The sequence below is a fragment of the Danio aesculapii genome, unplaced genomic scaffold (genome assembly GCF_903798145.1).
Source record: "Danio aesculapii unplaced genomic scaffold, fDanAes4.1, whole genome shotgun sequence".
In the NCBI taxonomy this organism is placed as follows: Eukaryota; Metazoa; Chordata; class Actinopteri; order Cypriniformes; family Danionidae; genus Danio; species Danio aesculapii.
In genome coordinates, this window is record NW_026613796.1 from 1 (window position 1) to 20,000 (window position 20,000).

The 20,000-nt window shown below is 38.9% G+C and overlaps 1 protein-coding gene across 1 annotated transcript in view; it reads left to right on the forward strand.

Annotated features, from left to right (window-relative positions):
- Positions 1 to 1,820: 1,820 nt before the first annotated feature.
- LOC130220408 (methionine synthase-like) overlaps positions 1,821 to 20,000 on the forward strand; it is a gene marked incomplete at its 3' end in the record, with an annotated part of 30,493 nt that continues 12,313 nt past the window's right edge. Inside the window, exons 1-12 of the mRNA XM_056452703.1 lie at positions 1,821 to 2,015; positions 4,872 to 5,083; positions 5,970 to 6,059; positions 6,146 to 6,215; positions 6,307 to 6,399; positions 6,696 to 6,802; positions 11,482 to 11,541; positions 11,656 to 11,750; positions 17,821 to 17,921; positions 18,820 to 18,881; positions 18,956 to 19,023; positions 19,435 to 19,514. Of these exons, the coding sequence (XP_056308678.1) occupies positions 1,985 to 2,015; positions 4,872 to 5,083; positions 5,970 to 6,059; positions 6,146 to 6,215; positions 6,307 to 6,399; positions 6,696 to 6,802; positions 11,482 to 11,541; positions 11,656 to 11,750; positions 17,821 to 17,921; positions 18,820 to 18,881; positions 18,956 to 19,023; positions 19,435 to 19,514 (1,069 nt within the window). The remainder of the gene's footprint in view (positions 2,016 to 4,871; positions 5,084 to 5,969; positions 6,060 to 6,145; positions 6,216 to 6,306; positions 6,400 to 6,695; positions 6,803 to 11,481; positions 11,542 to 11,655; positions 11,751 to 17,820; positions 17,922 to 18,819; positions 18,882 to 18,955; positions 19,024 to 19,434; positions 19,515 to 20,000) is intronic.

The window sequence follows — 20,000 nt, forward strand, 5'->3', positions numbered from 1 at the left end:
ATTTTGACGGTCCCTATATTGCACATTTTGTTGACTAAAAGTAGCATTGCAACTACATGCCGATTAATTCTCATTTGAGTATTAGTAGACTGTCTGTTGATACTGCTCCTTCAGCAGACATTTAACTGACTATAGAGGAATTACCAACCTACGTCACACATGACGTCACACGGGTTCCCGGTTGCAACAAGAGACCGGTGGCAATAGTAAACATGTGGTGTTGTGCGGTAGGATGCCAAATTCGAAAACTTAACTTTTACTGTTCACCACACTGCTTTAATGCAGAATGCAGACGTCTCTGGCTTAAAGGGAGCTGAATGGTGTGAGGACCTAATTAGAAATGCTGGACTCTGCAGTTGTCATGTTATATCAGGTAAGTTCACGCTCTGCTGAATCAGACACATTACTGGTTTTTGTTTGCAGCAATGATTTCAGCAAAAACAGTTAGACATGGTGAATTAAACTGCGCACACTGAATGCTCAGAACGAAGTGTGAGTTATTAAGGTAAAGCAGGTTTTATATTTACACATTCGGACTTACAACATTGTTGACAGTCAAATAAGCAGTGTTAATGTTGTTTTCAAGTCACACTTGCAGGTTATTTCAGACCGAATATGCAAAGTGTCGTGGTCAACAATATAGGGAGTGTGTCACAAGTTGTCACTGAATGAATGTGTGAATATAAAACCAAGTTTATCTCTGTTATTGTTTACCACGTTTCACTATTTAGAGTTTGCAAATAATACATTTATGAATTTATAATATTAAGGAGAAAGTCTGAATGTGCGAATATAAAACATACTTTACCTCTATGTGTAAGTTCACACACCCTGCCGTACAGGTGCAGTTGGCTGTCAGAATGCAGTTGTTTTGCTTGTTGATGATTACCCAGGCTTTGTACAGCTCCCTCTTCTTTCCTTGTCTTTGGCTAGGCAGAACCTCGGTTTTTAGCTCTACATAGTGTTGAATCTGGTCATCATGGAGCATTATTTCTTGAACATGACCACACATCTTGTTAAAATCACTTGGAGCATCAATGAGATTGTATATTTCGAGCTGGATGCTTGGCCATTTCGTCTTATCCAGTATCCATTGCACTTTAATGTTAATTTTGCCGAATCACTGTGCTTATCACTGGGTGACGAGCTGTTATAATATGCTGAAAGCATTGTGTAAATATATATATATATATATATATATATATATATATATATATATATATATATATATATATATATATATATATATATATATATATATATGTAAACAATATATCTTATTTCTAAGACAACAACAAACTCTGTACCGCATCGGATGTCATTCCCTCGCCGTAAATGCTAGCGCTCCCGGTTTCTTTCTGCCACCTTTCTGCGCGCGCATCCTGAATGTGTATAAACACGGTAATTCATCTAGGCTATAAGTATTTTTGCAAGTACATGTAAACTTACACTAACCCTAACCCCAACCTAATAGACTACTTATTATCTAATGAGAATTAGTTGGCATGTAGATGCAATTTAACTTAAATTCAACAAAATGCATTAATGGGACCATCAAAATAAAGTGATACCAATATTTTTATAGGAAAAAATGTAATTATGACGAGTAGCACTGGTTGCATTTAAAGCTAATTTAGCTTGCCATACTAAAAGATAGCCAGATCGAAAGTATAAATCAAATATTTCCATTTAAAAGAAACCTGCGTAACCTCCACAGGTACGTTTCATTCTCATTAACTTTATAACTCATAAATTATAAAGCAGAATTCTGAGCATAAGCTCTGATTTGTCCGCGCATGTGCAGCAGTGTAGAAGTGAGGCTGCGCATGCGCAGTTCTCCTACACGTGTACTGCACAAAAGTTTCTCATGAAGAAAGTTTGCCAGTGTTTGCGGTCATAATAAAACAGGTCTGACTTGACAGTGCAGCGTTTTAAAGTGTTCATTCGGGTTGTTTCGGGTCACGTCAGGACTTTATTCGGCACAATGCCGCCAACGATCCACCAGATTCCAGCCGGTGAGTGCAGTGTCCGGGTCTGTCTGATGATCAGACCACCGCTGTCAGTCTGGAGGAATGGCTGATTTCTGCAGCAGCTCATCTTTGTTTGATGCAGAGTGTTATATAAATGCTCGCTTTGGCTTGTAAGAGACAGTAGTTTGGTTAAAGCGCATTAGATGACAGATGTGCACAGATGTGTTTCTGATCAGGAGTTGTCTGTCGTGTGACAGAAATGAAGCCATTAGTCTGATGTTGCGTCATTCATCAATATAGCACGCTTAAATGATGTTATATGCAGTGATTGAAGTAAAGTTGGGTTAATATTTACATTTGTTCAGTTACAACTCTTGGCGTGCTCCCTATTTTGTTTACCACACTACTTTGAATATTTGAATCGCATGTAAATATGATATCTAATCAACATTAGCATTATTAAAGTTGACTGTGAGCATTGCTGTGCTTTGATATGATAGTCATTGGCTGCTAATATGATTTTTCGATTTAGGATGTGCAAATAACACAAATAAAACTATTTTTTTAAATATAATTATGTTTTAGGTGTTTTCACCTTTATTGGGATAGGACAGTGGAGATTTTACAGACAGGAAAGTGTGGGGAGCAAAGATAGGGGAAGGAACGGCAAAGGACCTCGAGCAGGGAATTGAACTTGGTTCAACGTGAGCAACTTGGTACTAGGTTTCTACGCACTAACCACTAGGCTATCCACTAGCTAACCACTAGGCTTATATTATATGCAGTGTTGGGGAGTTAGATTAGATTCAACTTTATTGTCATTACACATGTACAAGTTCGAGGCAACGAAATGCAGTTTCAGTCTAACCAGCAGTGCAATAGCAGCAAGTGCAGGATACAGGTATAAGATATAAAGTGCAGTTATAGAAAAACTATGGTAATATTTACAGATGGATGTACTGTGAACATTATATACAGGTTGTATTAGCTATGAACAGAGATTTACAATAAATGAATATATGTACAGGATGCTATTAATAATCAGAAGTTTATAGATAAACATAATTACAAATGTCCATGTGCAGTGGGTGTGTACAGTTCAGATAAGTGAATCAGTGCAATGAATATGTGCAAACTTTAAATGTGCAAATGTTAAATAGTGCAGTGATTGTGAGGAGTGTGGGGGGTGTATTGGGGGGGGGGGGGGGCAAAAGAGTCAGTGAGGGGCAGAGTTCAAAAGGGAGACAGCTCTGGGGAAAAAGCTGTTCCTCAGTCTGCTGGTTTTAGTCCGGGGGAGCCTGAAGCGCCTGCCGGAAGGCAGGAGAGAGAACAGTCTGTGAGCAGGGTGAGAGGTGTCCTTAAGAATACTGCGTGCTCCGCGCAGACAGTGTCTCTTCTGGATGTCCTCTATGGCTGGCAGTGTAGTCCCTGTGATGCGTTGGGCAGTTTTCCCCACCCGCTGCAGTGTCTTACGCTCAGCAACAGAGCAGCTTCCATACCAGACTGTGACGCAGTTGGTCAGGATGCTTTCTATTGTGCAGCGGAAGAAGTTCACCAAGACTTCTTAAGTTGCCTTTAGAAGAATAGGCGCTGGTGAGCCTTCTTGACCAGGCTGGAGGTGTTGTTGGTCCAGAAAAGATTCTTTGAGATGTGGGTCCTCAGGAACTTGAAGGATGAGACAGGCTCAACGGCCATCCCATTAATGTGGATGGGATCATGCGAGCCTGTTCGTCCCTTCCTGAAGTCCACAATGAGCTCCTTGGTCTTGCTGGTGTTAAGGAGCAGATTATTGTCGGTGCACCAAGTGGCCAGATGCTGTATCTCCTCCTTTTTAAAGCAACGCATTACAATATTGAGTTACTCCATGGTTACTCTCCAAAAAAGTAGCTAGTTGCGTTACTAGGTTATTTTTTATGGTAAGCAATGCATTAGGTTACTTTTGCTTTACTTTTCCTTACCTTCGCTTGATATTTGTAAGAATGACTAACACTATTTAATTGACTGTGAACAGTGTTGTACTTTGATAGTCGTTGGCTGCTAATATGATTTCCTTATTTAGAATTTGTAAACAATTCATTCATCTTCGGCTTAGTCCCATATTTATCAGCGGTCACCACAGCGGAATGAATCGCCAACTATCTGGCAAATGTTACGCAGTGCATGCCCTTCCAGCCGCAACCAAGTACTGGGAAACATCCATTCACACTCATTCACATACATACACTACGGCCAATATAGTTAATTAATTCCTGTATAGCGCATAGACTGTGGGGGAAACCAGAGCACCCGGAGGAAACCCACGCCAATATGGGGAGAACATGCAAACTCCACACAGAAATGCCAACTCACCCAGCCGTTTTTTATTTATTTATATATATATATATATATATATATAATTATTTATTTAAAGTCATAATACTTCAAAAGACTTGTAATATTCACAGTATACAACAGAAACCAAACTGTTAAACATATTCTTGTGGAATACCCTAATTGTAATGTTATCCGACAACAATTTATATCTGGAGAGACTTTAAATTAAGTATTTTTAAATGCCAATCTGTCCAAAATTGTACAGTTTTTTATCCAAAGTAATCCTTAAAGTTTTAGTTTTTTTAATATTATTATTAGTTATGTATTTTATCTTATGTATTATTTACTGCTGTTGATGTCTTTTTATTGTTATATTGAAATTATATTTTTAAAATGTGATTCATTTGTTCTGTTTTTGCCATAAAATAGCCAGATGCATATGGCAATGCATTCAAAACTCTCACTCTCTCTCTTGTATTATCCCCCAGTAACACTCCAGGCTTTTTCCTGATGGTTATTTCAATGAGTGCCCTATAAAGCATTACATATGTCCTGACATGAGAGTGTGTGTGTATGTGTGTTGATCAGGAAGAGCGTCGTCTCTCCGGCTGAAGCTGACAGAGCTCCTGCAGCAGAGGATTCTGGTTCTGGACGGAGGAATGGGAACCATGATCCAGCAGAGGCACCTAGAAGAGGAAGAGTTCAGAGGTCAAGAGTTCAAAGATCATCCCAAGAGTCTGAAGGGCAACAATGACATCCTGAGCATCACTCAGCCCGACGTCATCTACAGCATCCACAAGGTCATTCATCATGCACCGTTCATCTGTGCGCATCATTAGTGTGCTTCTGTGTCTCGTAATGGCGGCTCAAACAGCTCCCCTCCAGTACGTTACTTAAAGGGCACGTGAAATTTAAATAAATAATTAATTATCTGTTCGTTTTAAGGATGGCTATTAGCTAAGAGGGATATAAACATTCAAAGCTTGCAGTTTGTCACTTCCGCCTAAATTGGATCAACGATTTTATTCACGTCTCCTCATACTTCAGTTTCTCATCAACTCTTCTGACCAATCAAATGCTCTCAAGGATCTGACATGCCCCGCCCCTTTCTTCTTATTGGCTTTTCATTTGATGTGCTTGAGCTCAAACACTCACTGGCAGAGCTGTGAGGAAAACTAAACACTATTGGCCTTTTTTAACCCCTGTGTACTGTTGGAGACGTTTTTCTCCACTCTTAATTTGGCCACAACGTTATCTGAGTTTCAGCAAATGGGATGATATGTCCTGACAAATCTTATTTTGATACATATTTTGGGAAAATGCTTTGAAATTAATAACAAAACTCAATGAGACACTGGCAAATTGACTGCCCCGACCAGTTACTCTGGTCTAGAACTGCCACTGACCAGAGGTGAACCTGACCAGTTTGCACGAACCGTACCCCAGACTAGAGGTCTGCATTCCCGACCAGATTTCTTGCAGCGCGGGAATAAATTTCTGAATAAAGCACAGGAGCCCCAGCTGGGGCTCGAACCAGCAACCTTCTTCCTGTAAGGCGATCGTGCTACCCACTGTGCCACCGTGCTGCCCCTTAAATCATTATCAAAGCAATTAATTATCAGACAAAGTAACTTAAGTGTGTGTGTTTGTGTGTGTGTGTGTGTGTGTGTGTGTGTGTGTGTGCAGGAGTATCTGGAGGCTGGAGCTGATATCATCGAGACCAACACCTTCAGCAGCACCAGCATCGCTCAGGCTGATTACGGCATGGAGGATCTGGTAATAGTGTGGTTTATTAACCGGATATTAAATGATCGTTATTGTTTGTTCATTCAGAGAGTGTGTGTGTGTGCGCTGTGTTTCAGGCGTATCGGTTGAATAAAGCATCCGCTGAGGTCGCCAGAAGAGCAGCTGATGATGTCTCTGCACAGACAGGTCACTCTCTCGTACACACACACACACACGCATAGACTGATCTCAGTGGTGGTGTGTGTTTACAGTGAGCTGTGTGTGTTGTTGTTGTCAGGCTGTAAGAGGTTTGTTGCTGGAGCTCTGGGTCCCACTAATAAAACCCTGTCAGTGTCTCCGTCAGTGGAGAGGCCAGACTACAGGAACATCAGTAAGTGTGTGTGAGAGGGAATGAACAAGAACCCAGAGTGTGTGTGTGTATGTGCTGAAATTTATCCTGCGTGTGTGCGCGTGCGTGAGAATGAACACTGTGTGTGTTCATGTGCATTTTTGTGTGTGTGTGTGTGTGTTTTTTTTTTTGTAACGTGTGTGTGTGTGTGTGTGTGAGAAATAACTAAGCAAGTTTGTTTGTTTCTGTGTGTGTGTGCTCATGTGCTGCTCGTGTGTGTGTGTGTGTGTGTGTGTGTGTGTGTGTGTGTGTGTGTGTGTGTGTGTGTGTGTGTGTAGCGTTTGATGAGCTGGTGGAGGCGTATGCGGAGCAGGTGAAGGGTCTGCTGGATGGAGGTGCTGATGTTCTGCTGGTTGAAACCATCTTTGATACAGCAAACGCAAAGGTACTGAAGCGCAGCTCTTATCATCAATAAATCATAGGAATAAATAAATAATGAGCCTAATTATTATTAAATTATTTTTTATTATATATTAGGAAATGAAAAAAATCCTAATTTAATAATAATATTAATAATACTAGATGATGATGATGATGATGATTATTTTTATTATTATGTATTAGAAATGAAAAAATGAGGAATGAAAAATAAATAACCTACTATAACTTAAAAGCATTAACGTATGCTGTTTGTTTTTACAAGCTTTGGAGACGTAGCATAAATTCATGAAGGTCGCTAAAACTGAACTGTAAAAATAGTTTGAAAGCAAATTACACCTGAGAGAGACGACCTTAATGCTTTTTATTTTTAATAATTCCAACTTTGAATGTTTGAATGTTGTAAATGAATAGGGCATAGGGGGGATAACTGGGAATAGTACACAGCCAGGAACTATGTTTCTAACTTCAGCTCCAGATGTGTGGTTGCGAGTGCTCAAGTTTGCGACGCAATTTGCAAATGTTCGTTGGAGCGACGGATTTGGGAAACGGCAAATCAACAAACTATGCTTGTAACGACAGAACTTGTGACCTTAGTTGGCTAACGATGTTTTTGGGAAACGCACCAAAAAGTTTGTTGTCAACCATCGTATAACAGGAAGAAGAAGAAATCATCATGTTCGCCATCATATGGATTTACCTTCATCGGCTAGACACCTGCCTCACAGCTCTGTGAATGTTGGTGCCGTCACTTATTGATCTGCGATCGGTAAATGTAGCTTGTGTGGATGCTACTGCGCTATACTTGATTAAAAAAATAGCTTTGCAACTGAAAAGCTATTGGATTTATAAAGTAGCGACGCTAACGCCATGCTACTGAGAAATGTAGTTAAGCTAGTAGCGTCACTACCGCCCAACACTGGCTGTACATATATTTTGCAGCCAGTTTAGATGTCACATCGTTCTTTTTGAGTATACAGTAGAGTTTTTTTTAATCATTTAGATTAAAGAATCTATTATTTACTCTGTCTGTCGGTCTTGTGACTGTGTGCTGTCAGTTGTGAAACCAAGTGGAACATAGTCTTTGATAAAAGAGTGATGCAAAAACGCAACCGTTTAGAAAGCGAAAGCAAAAGTCGACTCTAAGAGACTAAGGCCCCGCTTACACTAATATGTTATAGTTTTAAAATGGCGCTTAGAATGAAAACGATTCATGTCCACACTGGTGTTTCACCTAGCATTTCTGAGCAACTCTCCGTCCATACTAGACTGCTAAAAACACACATCATGTCACACACATACACTCTGGCATGTGCTGCAGCAATGAGAGCAGTGCACATCAGACTGTTCATCAAGGATCTACCGCTGGATCTAATCTCACTATATTTGTTAATCGTGATATTTAATTCATCTTGTTGTCTTTATCTAATGACATATTCCCTGACTTTGGTCTTTTGAATCTGTTACTTGTTCTCAGGTAACGTGTTTTTACTGAGCGCAGAGATAAGTTAATATATTAATTAATGTAACCGCGTACACTGATTCTGCACATTTGACTGATCGCTTGTCTTTATTTCCTATATTGTATTAGCTTATTGTACGTTATACTTTTATAATGGCCATTATTGGTTATTAAAACTGATATTCAGTGAAAGGGACCGTGTATGTTTTATATTTTCATTGAAAATGAAAGGAGGCAGTGATGTTATCGGCTCTGTTTTGTTATAAATATGCACACAGTGAAGACGACGCTCATGTAAATATGTAGCTACACAACGCCTCAACATTTTTGGTGTCTGTTAAGTTAATATTAAAATGAAAATAGGCAGTTCCTCATATCATGTCTTCATGTTATTGTTAAGAAAGTGAAACTGCATATCCAGGGTGATGTGAATAAGGTTATAAAGTACACTGATCACTTTGAAGATTTACCCTACGTGTCCTCTGGAGTTTGTTTTCCATATCAAACTTGCAAAATCTGAACTTACAAGGAGAGGATGCAGGACTGAACTGTGTGTAGGCTACTTAATATTGAGGGAAAAGCCCCAATCAGATAGGTGAATGTCTGCAGGCCTGCCTCAGGTGTCATCGTTTTCCCCCATCCACACTGAGACAGAGCAGCAGTGGTTTAAAACAAAGCGTCCTCTTCAGCCTTCAAAACGCTCTGTTTTCGGCGCTCGAAAACTTGACGGATGGCGTAATCGTATCAAAACTTGTGCATTTTATTAGTGTAAACGGGGCCTTAGAAACACCAGCCGGACGCATTTTTAAACCTCAATAAAGCACATCCCTGTGGGTCTCTGCAGAGCATGTGAGACTGTCAGAGGAAGTGTTGTTAACAGTTATTGTGCGCACACGAGCAGTACTTTTCCACTAGCAGAAGATTTTCCACTGGTTAATTGAACGCGGCTCTTTGGGGGATACAAAAACATGTAAAAGGATGATAATATTGGTTAAAAAACTCATTAAATATACTTGGGTGTCCGTTAATATACCTGGGCGGCATGCTCAAGTAAAGTCTATGTGTGGGAAGCACTGAACTGCAACTATTTTCATATCAGGTCCATTAATTATTATACATATAATCAGAATTCAGTCAAAGCTACACTAAAACCAAGCATTTTATTTGAATTATTATATTTATTATAGTATAGTATTATTATTTTTTGTAATTTTAACAAAGATCATCTTAGAAAAATCTTAAAAATGTGTTTCAGAAGATAAAAAGGGTATAGTTTGGCAATTCCAGGCTGGTTTCTAGCCATTTCCAGCCTGGTCTCAGCTGGTGAGGCTGCAAAATGACCAGCTAAAACCAGCTTGGACCAGCCTAGCCAGCCAAAACTAGCTATGTCCAGCTTAAACCAGGCTGGTCAAGTTGGTTTTAGCTGGATTTAGCTGGTCATTTTCCAGCCTGACCAGCTAAGACTAGGCTGGAAATGGCTGGAAACTAGCCTGGTAGTGGCCAAAACCCCTCTAAAACCAGCCTGGCCAACCAGCCTAGGCTAGTTTAAGCTGGATTTTTCAGCAGGGTAAACTATCAAATATTTTGTCAGGCAGATGCAAATATATAATTTCATATTGTTTTTTTCTTTATAAATCCTGATCTTTAATCCTCATCCAGGCCTTGATTATAGGGATGCACCGATACCATTTTTTTGGATCCCAATACTGTGCCGTTATAGACATAATACAGTTTTTATAGCTCTGGAGCTAAACTCAGATAATATATTCTTTAGTAAAAATAACACACCTATAGGCCTACTGTATATGACAGACTGCATGATGCTTGCTGTAAACTATGGCCTACATTATTTGAGCGTTCATTATGACATTGGTCTGATCTGTCGTGGTCCAGCTTAGGTTTCCTTTTTAATATCAAGATTTTTCTTTGACGGAGAAACTGAAAGCATGTCTGAAATTATTTTTTTTTCCTCTGAAAAAATATCTTTCTGAAACGAATATCGTTTGGTATAATTTGCTGGTTATTTTAATGTAATTTTGTTGCTCAGTTATCTACAAAATAAACAAGAATATTTGAGGTGAAGCTCAAAACAAGGTCTGCTTATATGCTTCAGCGCACAAACTGACAAGCAGGTCTGTTAAATGAAATGTTAATATAAAAAATGACAGTGAGATATTCAGTTTCAGAGTAGCCTATAGTGAGTTAATGACAATTCATCTGCGCCGGGCGGTCAGTTTCACTTTTATTAATTTAATCACTACTTTGACCACAATGAGCCAGGCTTTACAAACTATTCGCACCACTTAAAGTATTCCCCTCAGAAGAAAGAACTCAGTCGGAAGGATGAGAGAACAGAAACTTATTGTGAGAAAAATCTTATGGAGCTGCGCATGTCGCGTCTGCGCACCGGTGCCTGAATGAAGCGCTTGTATCACTGTCACATGCAACACTTCCAAAACAGCAGCACAAAGGGAAGAAATCAGTGCGTTGAGGATCTGTCCACTGTATTATTGAGCCTTTTCTAATTTAATGTTTCAGGTAGGCTTACTTTGTGTGTGAAGAGCAGGTAATAACCCTCTCTACTCCAGTGTTGTGAATGCGATCTGCTGTTCTAACAGACACAGTGCAGCAAGATTTAGAAACAGCAATGATCTCCTGCTGCAGGTCAAAATTAACCCATTTAATGCAAAACTAAATGCATTTCTCCACCAATTACTTATATTATATAATATGTATAATAACAGAAACAGGAATTATATAGAATAACAGGAACAGTTAGTCTTGGAGAGAGTTTTTCATGTTGTCATGATCGCGACACACAGTTTGGATTGAGAATGAATGGAGATTGATTGACAGGCACAGCGGAGGGAAGCGCTGAACTGAACATGACTTTAACCACGTGAATATTCATCTGTGCTTCATATTAAACTATAAAATGGCTTCAAAACATTTGGGTTATAGTAGGCCTACATGACAACTTTCTAGTGCCTTATAATAGGCTACCTTCGTGGCTTTTGTTGGCTTATAATTTGGATCGGATCGCTACCAGAGTCAATTCCCCATCCAGCAAAAATATGCAGTATCGAACCGATATCCGATCCAGTTATCGGGATCGGTGCTTCCCTGCTTGATTATGAGTGTGTTTTGGTGTTGGTTGAGAATGGCTTGTATCAATGGTTTTATCAGTACTGCATTAACCTGAAGTGTCTGTGTGTTTCTGTCAGGCGGCTTTATTTGCCATTGACCGTCTGTTTGAGGAGAGTTATGAAGCTCGACCTGTGCTGGTAAGTCTTCAGAAACACCCAATCCACCTTCACTTCTGTGTGTGTTGATGGAGAGCTGACCTGCGTGTGCGTGCGTGTGTGTGTGTGTGCGTGCGTGTGTGTGTGTGTGTGTAGATCTCTGGCACTATAGTGGATAAGAGCGGCCGGACTCTGTCAGGTCAGACGGGTGAAGCGTTCGTCATCAGTGTGTCTCATGCTCAGCCGCTGTGGTAAGAATCTTCATCACCTCCACATAAAACACACCCTGTCATCATTTACTGCCCATCAGGTTCTTCTGCACATTTAAAAAACATTATTTTCATCAGAGTTTTGTCTCTGGTTGAGTGTTTTTTATTATTATTGTTATGCACAGTATTGCCAAAGCATTGACCATTACATAAACAACGAACAACTATATGTTACATAACTAAAATAAGAATAGATCTGTAAATAATTTACGTAAATATATGTTTACTAGGGGTTAGGGCTGAGCGATATATCGAGTTCTAGGGTTATATCGATATTATTCCCTAACACGATACTGAAATATCGAATATCGTTCATATCGATGTGGTTTGAGGCCACACGTGCGCATTCTGCATGAAACAAACCACTCCAAGGTAGCATGCGAGCTCCACTTGCACAAATAAGTGCATGCGCAAATGAATCATTCACTCCCTGAGTCATACTAAAGATTTGTTCAAAATGAACGAACAGTTCAAGAATGACCCATCACTGACACGACATGGAGGAACATGCAGTGCCGGTGTTGTATGGAAATCTGACTCCCGGATAAATCTGACTCCCCCTCGCGTCCACGCACGTCACACAGCGCACAGGTTATCAGAAACCTTTTAGCAATCATTTCTTCCGCAATTGATAGCAAGAATTGACATAGAAGTCTTGTCAAATTGACAAGCATCACCTGAATGTGTTCAAAAGAATTAAAAACGCCAAAATGAGATGAATTTATACCGCATTTCGAAAGAGAAACCACCTCATATTCACTGATGATACGTTCAGTATTTATTACACGACGGTCTCTTCTTTATGTTTACATTATAACACATTTAGCTCTGAGTTCTGCTTTGTTATTTCATATTTTGACTTCAGTTCAGATTATATTCTAATCATTGTATTTGTTTATTCTGTTTAATTGATTGATTTATTTTAGCCCCTTAACTGGAAGACTTGATTCGTGCGTGTGCCTAATGTGCAAGCGGTAGGTGGTTTAAAAAAAAAAAAAAAAGCATTAATTTGTCTAGGGCGACGCAGTGGCGCAGTAGGTAGTGCTGTCGCCTCGCAGCAAGAAGGTCACTGGTTCGAGCCTCGGCTGGGTCAGTTGGCGTGTCTGTGTGGAATTTGCATGTTCTCCCTGCGTTTGCGTGCGTTTGCTCCGGTTTCCCCCACAGTCCAAAGACATGAGGTACAGATGAATTGGGTTGGCTAAATTGTCCGTAGTGTATGAGTGTGAGTGAGTGTGTATGGATGTTTCCCAGTGATGGGTTGCGGCTGGAAGGGCATCCGCTCCGTAAAAACGTGCTGAGTAAGAAGTTGCCGGTTCATTCTGCTGTGGCGACACCAGTTTAATAAAGTGACTAAGCTGAAAAGAAAATTAATGAATGAGTGTGAATGAGTGTGTATGGATGTTTCCCAGTGATGGGTTGCGGCTGGAAGGGCATCCGCTGCGTAAAACATATGCTGTATAAGTTAGCGGTTCATTCCGCTGTGGCGACCGCGGATTAATAAAGAGACTAAGCCGAAAAGAAAATGAATGAATGAGTGTGAATGGGTGTGTATGGATGTTTCCCAGTGATGGCTTGCGGCTGGAAGGGCATCCGCTGCATAAAAACGTGCTGGATAAGAAGTTGCCGGTTTATTCCGCTGTGGCAACACCAGATTAATAAAGAGACTAAGCCGAAAAGAAAATGAATGAATGAGTGTGAATGGGTGTGTATGGATGTTTCCCAGTGATGGGTTGGAGCTGGAAGGGCATCCGCTGCGTAAAATATATGCTGTATAAGTTAGCGGTTCATTCCGCTGTGACGACCCCGGATTAATAAAGAGACTAAGCCGAAAAGAAAATGAATGAATGAGTGTGAATGGGTGTGTATGGATGTTTCCCAGTGATGGGTTGCGGCTGGAAGGGCATCCTCTGCGTAAAAACGGGCTGGATAAGAGGTTGCCGGTTCATTCCGCTGTGGCAACACCAGATTAATAAAGGGACTAAGTCGAAAAGAAAATAAATGAATGGGTGTGTGTGGATGTTTCCCAGTGATGGGTTGCAGCTGGAAGGGCATCCGCTGTGTAAAACATGCTGTATAAGTTAGCGGTTCATTCCGCTGTGGCGACCCCGGATTAATAAAGAGACTAAGCCGAAAAGAAAATGAATGAATGAGTGTGAATGAGTGTGTATGGATGTTTCCCAGTGATGGATTGGAGCTGGAAGGGCATCCGCTGCATAAAAACGTGCTGGATAAGAAGTTGGCGGTTCATTCCGCTGTGGCAACACCAGATTAATAAAGGGACTAAGCTGAAAAGAAAATGAATGAATAAGTGTAAATAGGTATGTATGGATGTTTCCCAGTGATGGGTTGGAGCTGGAAGGGCATCCGCTGCGTAAAACATATGCTGGATAAGTTAGCGGTTCATTCCGCTGTGGTGACCCCAAATAATAAAGAGACTAAGCCGAAAAGAAAATGAATGAATGGGTGTGTATGGATGTTTCCCAGTGATGGCTTGCGGCTGGAAGGGCATCCGCTGCATAAAAACGTGCTGGATAAGAAGTTGGCGGTTCATTCTGCTGTGGCGACACCAGATTAATAAAGGGACTAAGCTGGAAAGAAAATGAATGAATGAGTATGAATAGGTGTGTATGGATGTTTCCCAGTGATGGGTTGGAGCTGGAAGGGCATCCACTGCGTAAAACATATGCTGTATAAGTTAGCGGTTCATTCCGCTGTGGCGAACCCAGATTAATAAACGGACTAAGCCCTATCTGATTTGTCTAGCAAACATTTGTTTTTCTATTTTAATATCTCGCTGTTAGCTACTCTTTCAACAAGTAACAATATAAGAATGATAATTATGATGATAATAACAGAGGGAAACCCCTTTTTGAATTATATTTTGCTCAAAAACTGTTTAATAAAGTTTTAATCAAGGCTTTGACTCTCAAGTAACACTTATGGGATAATACTGGATATATATCATATACCGTCATTCCTCCTAAAAATACAGAGAGATGATTTTTGTCCACATCGCGCAGCCCTACTCGGGGTGTAACGGATCACGGTTGATCTGTGATGCGCACGGATCACAACCCACGGTCGGAACACATGTGACCCGCGGATTAATACTTTTTTTTAAATGGTAGATTAATCCTAAATGTGTAACGATCACAAAGAGATCGATTCTCGCATCATTCAATCACGTTTGAAAGCATTTCGGCTTTCCTGTAAAATATGAAGATGACAGAAGATGTTGTGGTGGGTTATTGGGGATGTGGTGGTGTTTTCTGTCACTACTTGTTTAGCCTGCGTTAATGCATTCAGTGTAAGCTGCATGATTAATCATGAACAGATCTGGATCTCAACACCCACGCAACATCAATTATAAGTGATGGTGATTTGCATATTTTTAATAATCCTTCCAATCGCTGCATTCAAATCTGTGTTATAACAGTCTAATAACACAGAAGTACTGGGAGAACAGTTTATAGTTTAGATAAAACCACTGATGTTTATAGAAAAGATTAAAATCACTGTCATATGCATTTAACAACGCTCAAAAATGAAAGTTGTAGGCAGCAGTTACATTATTTAAGCAGTAGGTGGCGACAACCAGCCTAGGCTAGTGAATAATTCTTTAAAAATGATCATCTAGCAATGAAACAGGAAGTTTTATGAGTGAATAACTGAATCATTTATTGAAGATGAGACTAAAAATGAATATGGGTTGTGCAAATGATAATGTTAGAGTTCTACTTTTAGCGTCATCAGCAACTGTAGTAGTGACAGAATATTTGACTGTTTATTTGTATTCAGCTGATCATTTCTTTCCCAGTGATGGGTTGCAGCTGTAAGGGCATCCGCTGTGTTTAAACATATGCTGGATAAGTTGGCGGTTCATTCCACTGTGGTGACCCCAGATTAATAAAGTGACTTCATTTTAATTGTAATTAAATTACAGGTTCTCAGTTCTGTTTGTGAAAACCAAAAGTGTCTTGCAGGACTGCTTTTGTAATAAATGGAAAGCAAATTACATTTGTCTTCTCCCCTTTTTGGCTGATCCGAACAATGGTCCGATCCGTGACTAAAACACAATAATGTAATCCAAAATGTGTGATTTGTAATCCGTAACACCTCTAATATTTAAGACACTCACTCACTCACTCACTCACTCACTCACTCACTCACTCACTCACTCACTCACTCACTCACCTCACTCACTCACTCAGTTCAATTAAATTAAGTTCAGACATGCTTTATTGGCATGGCAGATGTTACAAATATATCGCCAAAGCATTTGTCGTATCTACATTAACTAGAACATATGAAAACAAATGACGAAGTAGTGATGTAAATAATAATAATTTTGAAAACCATTTTTTCAATGGTAATTTAGTAGTTTTTGAAGGCTTTTAAATAAAAATATTCTCTCTCATGTTGTCATTAATTAAACTGGATGCATAAAATTTCATGTAAAGATCGTTGGCATATTATAAAGGGATTGGGAATATAGAGATTATTATTAATCATTTTCATGAATTAACTCATGATGGGTCTTTAAGCTTGCATGTTTTTTATTTTATTTATTTAAAGGTCTCTCTATATATTCAATAAATTTCGAATCTCTAAAATTTAAACATGATTAATTGCCATGACAAATGATACATGTGTGTATATATATGTAAATGTGTGTGTGTGTATATATATATATATATATATATATATATATATATATATATATATATATATGTATGTATGTATGTATGTATGTATGTATGTATGTATGTATGTATGTATGTATGTATGTATGTATGTATGTATGTATGTATGTATGTATGTATGTATGTATGTATGTATGTATGTATGTATGTATGTATGTATGTATATATATATGTGTGTGAGTGTATATGTGTGTGTATGTATATATGTGTGTGTGTATATATATATAAGTATATATATATATATATATATATATATATATATATATGTATGTGTGTATATACATGTATATTTATGTGTATATGTATATTTATATGTATATGAGTATATATATGTATATGTATATATGTGTATATATATATATATATATATATATATATATATATATATATATATATGTATAAATATATGTATGTATCTATCAATAGCCAAATCATTAGTAATGTTTACATTAAACAACATTAGAAAACAAATTACATATGTACTGAAGAAAATTAATTGTAAATACAGAATAATTAGCAGTATTTTTAGCAATCAACAATTTAATATAAATCGACTAATAAATAATAAGCAGTATTTAACAATCAACATTTTAGGATTTATTTATAATAATTTAGAAGCGTGTGTGGTGTTGTCATGATCACCAGTGATCTAACCACCAGAGGTCTCCGCTGATTAGACTCCCACAGCTGATGCTGCTTCTGGACTGATTTCCACACTACAGAAACAGCATTAAGCTACGGTCACACCGGGCTTTGTGTGTGCGAAATTCTGTCGTGTGGTGCTGCGAAAAGGGGCGGGATTAAACAAGATGATTAGACATTAAAAAAAACGAGCGATTGGTCCATGTTTTAAATTTCTGTCCAGAGAGGTCCTGTTTTGACCCTCGATTGGTCTCACGCAGTCAAGTGATGCGATTTCGCAGGTCAGAGTTCACCAAGCTTGAACTTTGCACCGCGGCAACCTGCGAAACTTGACGCATGACCCCGCGATTCCGTTCTGATGCATTCACGTGCGTATGAATGGAAGTCTATGGGAGGAAAAGTCAAGTGTGACCGCAGCTTTAGCTGTGGGAGTCTAATCAGCGGAGACTTAGAGCAGGTGTGTGGCATGACTGAATATGTAGTCCAAGTTGTAGTCCCTGTGAATGTAAGTTGTAGTCCATGTGAGTGCTTACCAGCGACCTCTGGTGGTTAGTTCGCTGGTGATCATGACAGAAATATGAAGTCCATAAGTTGTAGTCCATGTGAATGTGAGTGCTTACCAGCGACCTCTGGTGGTTAGTTCGCTGGTGATCATGACAGGTGTTTATAAGTGCATAAACATCATGTTTTTCCTCTCTCTGCCTCAGCATTGGTCTAAATTGCGCTCTGGGTGCGTCTGAGATGCGTCCATTCATTGAAGCCATAGGAAAGAGCACTTCAGCCTTTGTCATCTGTTACCCTAACGCAGGTCAGTCCAGTTGAGACAATAACATTTGATTTAACAACTGAAAATCATGATGATATACTTTATATTAGTCATGCATTAAAGTCATAATTATCAGAATAGAGCTGCATTGTTGTTTACATTTTGGAGACTATAAACAACCAGTCATTTCTGCAGTAATTATTCAGGACGTTGCTGTTGCAGGAGTTTGTGCCTTGTAATCTGACAGACAAATAAACGATAGCCGGTGGTTCTCAGAAGTTTTACAAGTCTAAGGGGTTTATTCTGTCATAGCAGAAAGTATGTACATTATCCCAGTGTTTCTCAACCACATTCCTGGAGGACCACCAGCGCTGCACATTTTCCATGTCTCCTTAACCAAACGCAGCTAATTCAGATCATGCTCATTAGCAGACACTGAAATGCCTGTAATGGGTGTAACAGACAATGGAGACATCCAAAACGTGTAGTGTTGGCGGTCCTCCTGGAACGTGGTTGAGAAACACTGCATTATCCTGATTATTCAACGGCTACTTGCCACAAAACTAAACTATTATACATAAAACAGAGATCTGAGGTGTAATAATTGACTTACTCTCTTCTTTAAAACATATAAGATGTAAAAAATATCATGTAAATCTTGCAGAACTAAAAAAATGGTTTGATGTAGCCTGCATAACCTTACTATTATTATTATTATTATTATCATTATTATTACTATATATTCGCAAGATGTCACTAAACAGCCAAGAACATTGGAGTAATTATATATGAATATATTTATTAATGTTCAAGAGGATTCGTAGTAGCTTTACATGCATATATTCGTATATCCACGTTCATGCGTATCTGCTTTTCTGTCATGTGATTGGTGATTGTTGGTCAGGTGGTTATCGTATTTGCTTTCTGTGTGATATTTCAGGTCTTCCGAACACATTCGGAGGTTATGATGAGACTCCTGACGTGACTGCGGCTCATTTAAAGGTAAAGCAGCAGCACACAAACATTATATCGTGATATCCCACGTTTGACTTCGTTCCCGTGCTGCTTTCTGGCAGGAGTTTGCTGTGGACGGCTTGGTGAATATCGTTGGCGGCTGCTGTGGAACGACACCCGATCACATCCGGTGTGTGTCTGCCTCATTCCTGTATCTCTTCTCACCCTTTAGATTTCTTTATGAAATTGATATTGACAGAATTGAATCTCGTATCAGTATTAGATTAGAATTTCTTAACAGGGTCAGATTTAATTAATTTAAAGGATGCTGTTTTAATCTTGTTAGTGAGGAAATACAGTTGAAAAGACCACATAATTAAAGGAGAACAAAGTAGTAACTTCAATACAAAGAGACCAAACTTTATCATTTCTATATTTTTTAATAGCACGGTTTTTACTTCCTCCACAGATCATGTTAGAGAGCGACAGTGTAGAATTGAGCTTAATTCAGTCTTTTTGTCATCATTGAATGAATAATGACAGTCTGTGTTGATCAGAGTGTGTCACTGGTTTATACTGTGTGTGTGTGTGTTTGTTTCAGGGCAATTGCTGAAAGTGTGCGTCATGTCAAACCCAGAGTTCCCCCTACAGATGTTTACAGTGACTATATGCTGCTGTCAGGTGTGTTTGCTCTATACTGCTGAATAAAGGCAGGGACACACAGCAATTGATAGTTTCTCTGTGACATCACACACTGTCTATCGATCCAGCGTTCTATCGTTCTTTCTGTTGATCTATCTATCTATCTATCTATCTATCTATCTATCTATCTATCTATCTATCTATCTATCTATCTATCTATCTATCTATCTATCTATCTATCTATCTATCTATCTATCTATCTATCTATCTATCTATCTATCTATCTATGTCGTTCTGTGTCTATCTATCTATCTATCTATCTATCTATCTATCTATCTATCTATCTATCTATCTATCTATCTATGTCGTTCTGTGTCTATCTATCTATCTATCTATCTATCTATCTATCTATCTATCTATCTATCTATCTATGTCGTTCTGTGTCTATCTATCTATCTATCTATCTATCTATCTATCTATCTATCTATCTATCTATGTCGTTCTGTGTCTATCTATCTATCTATC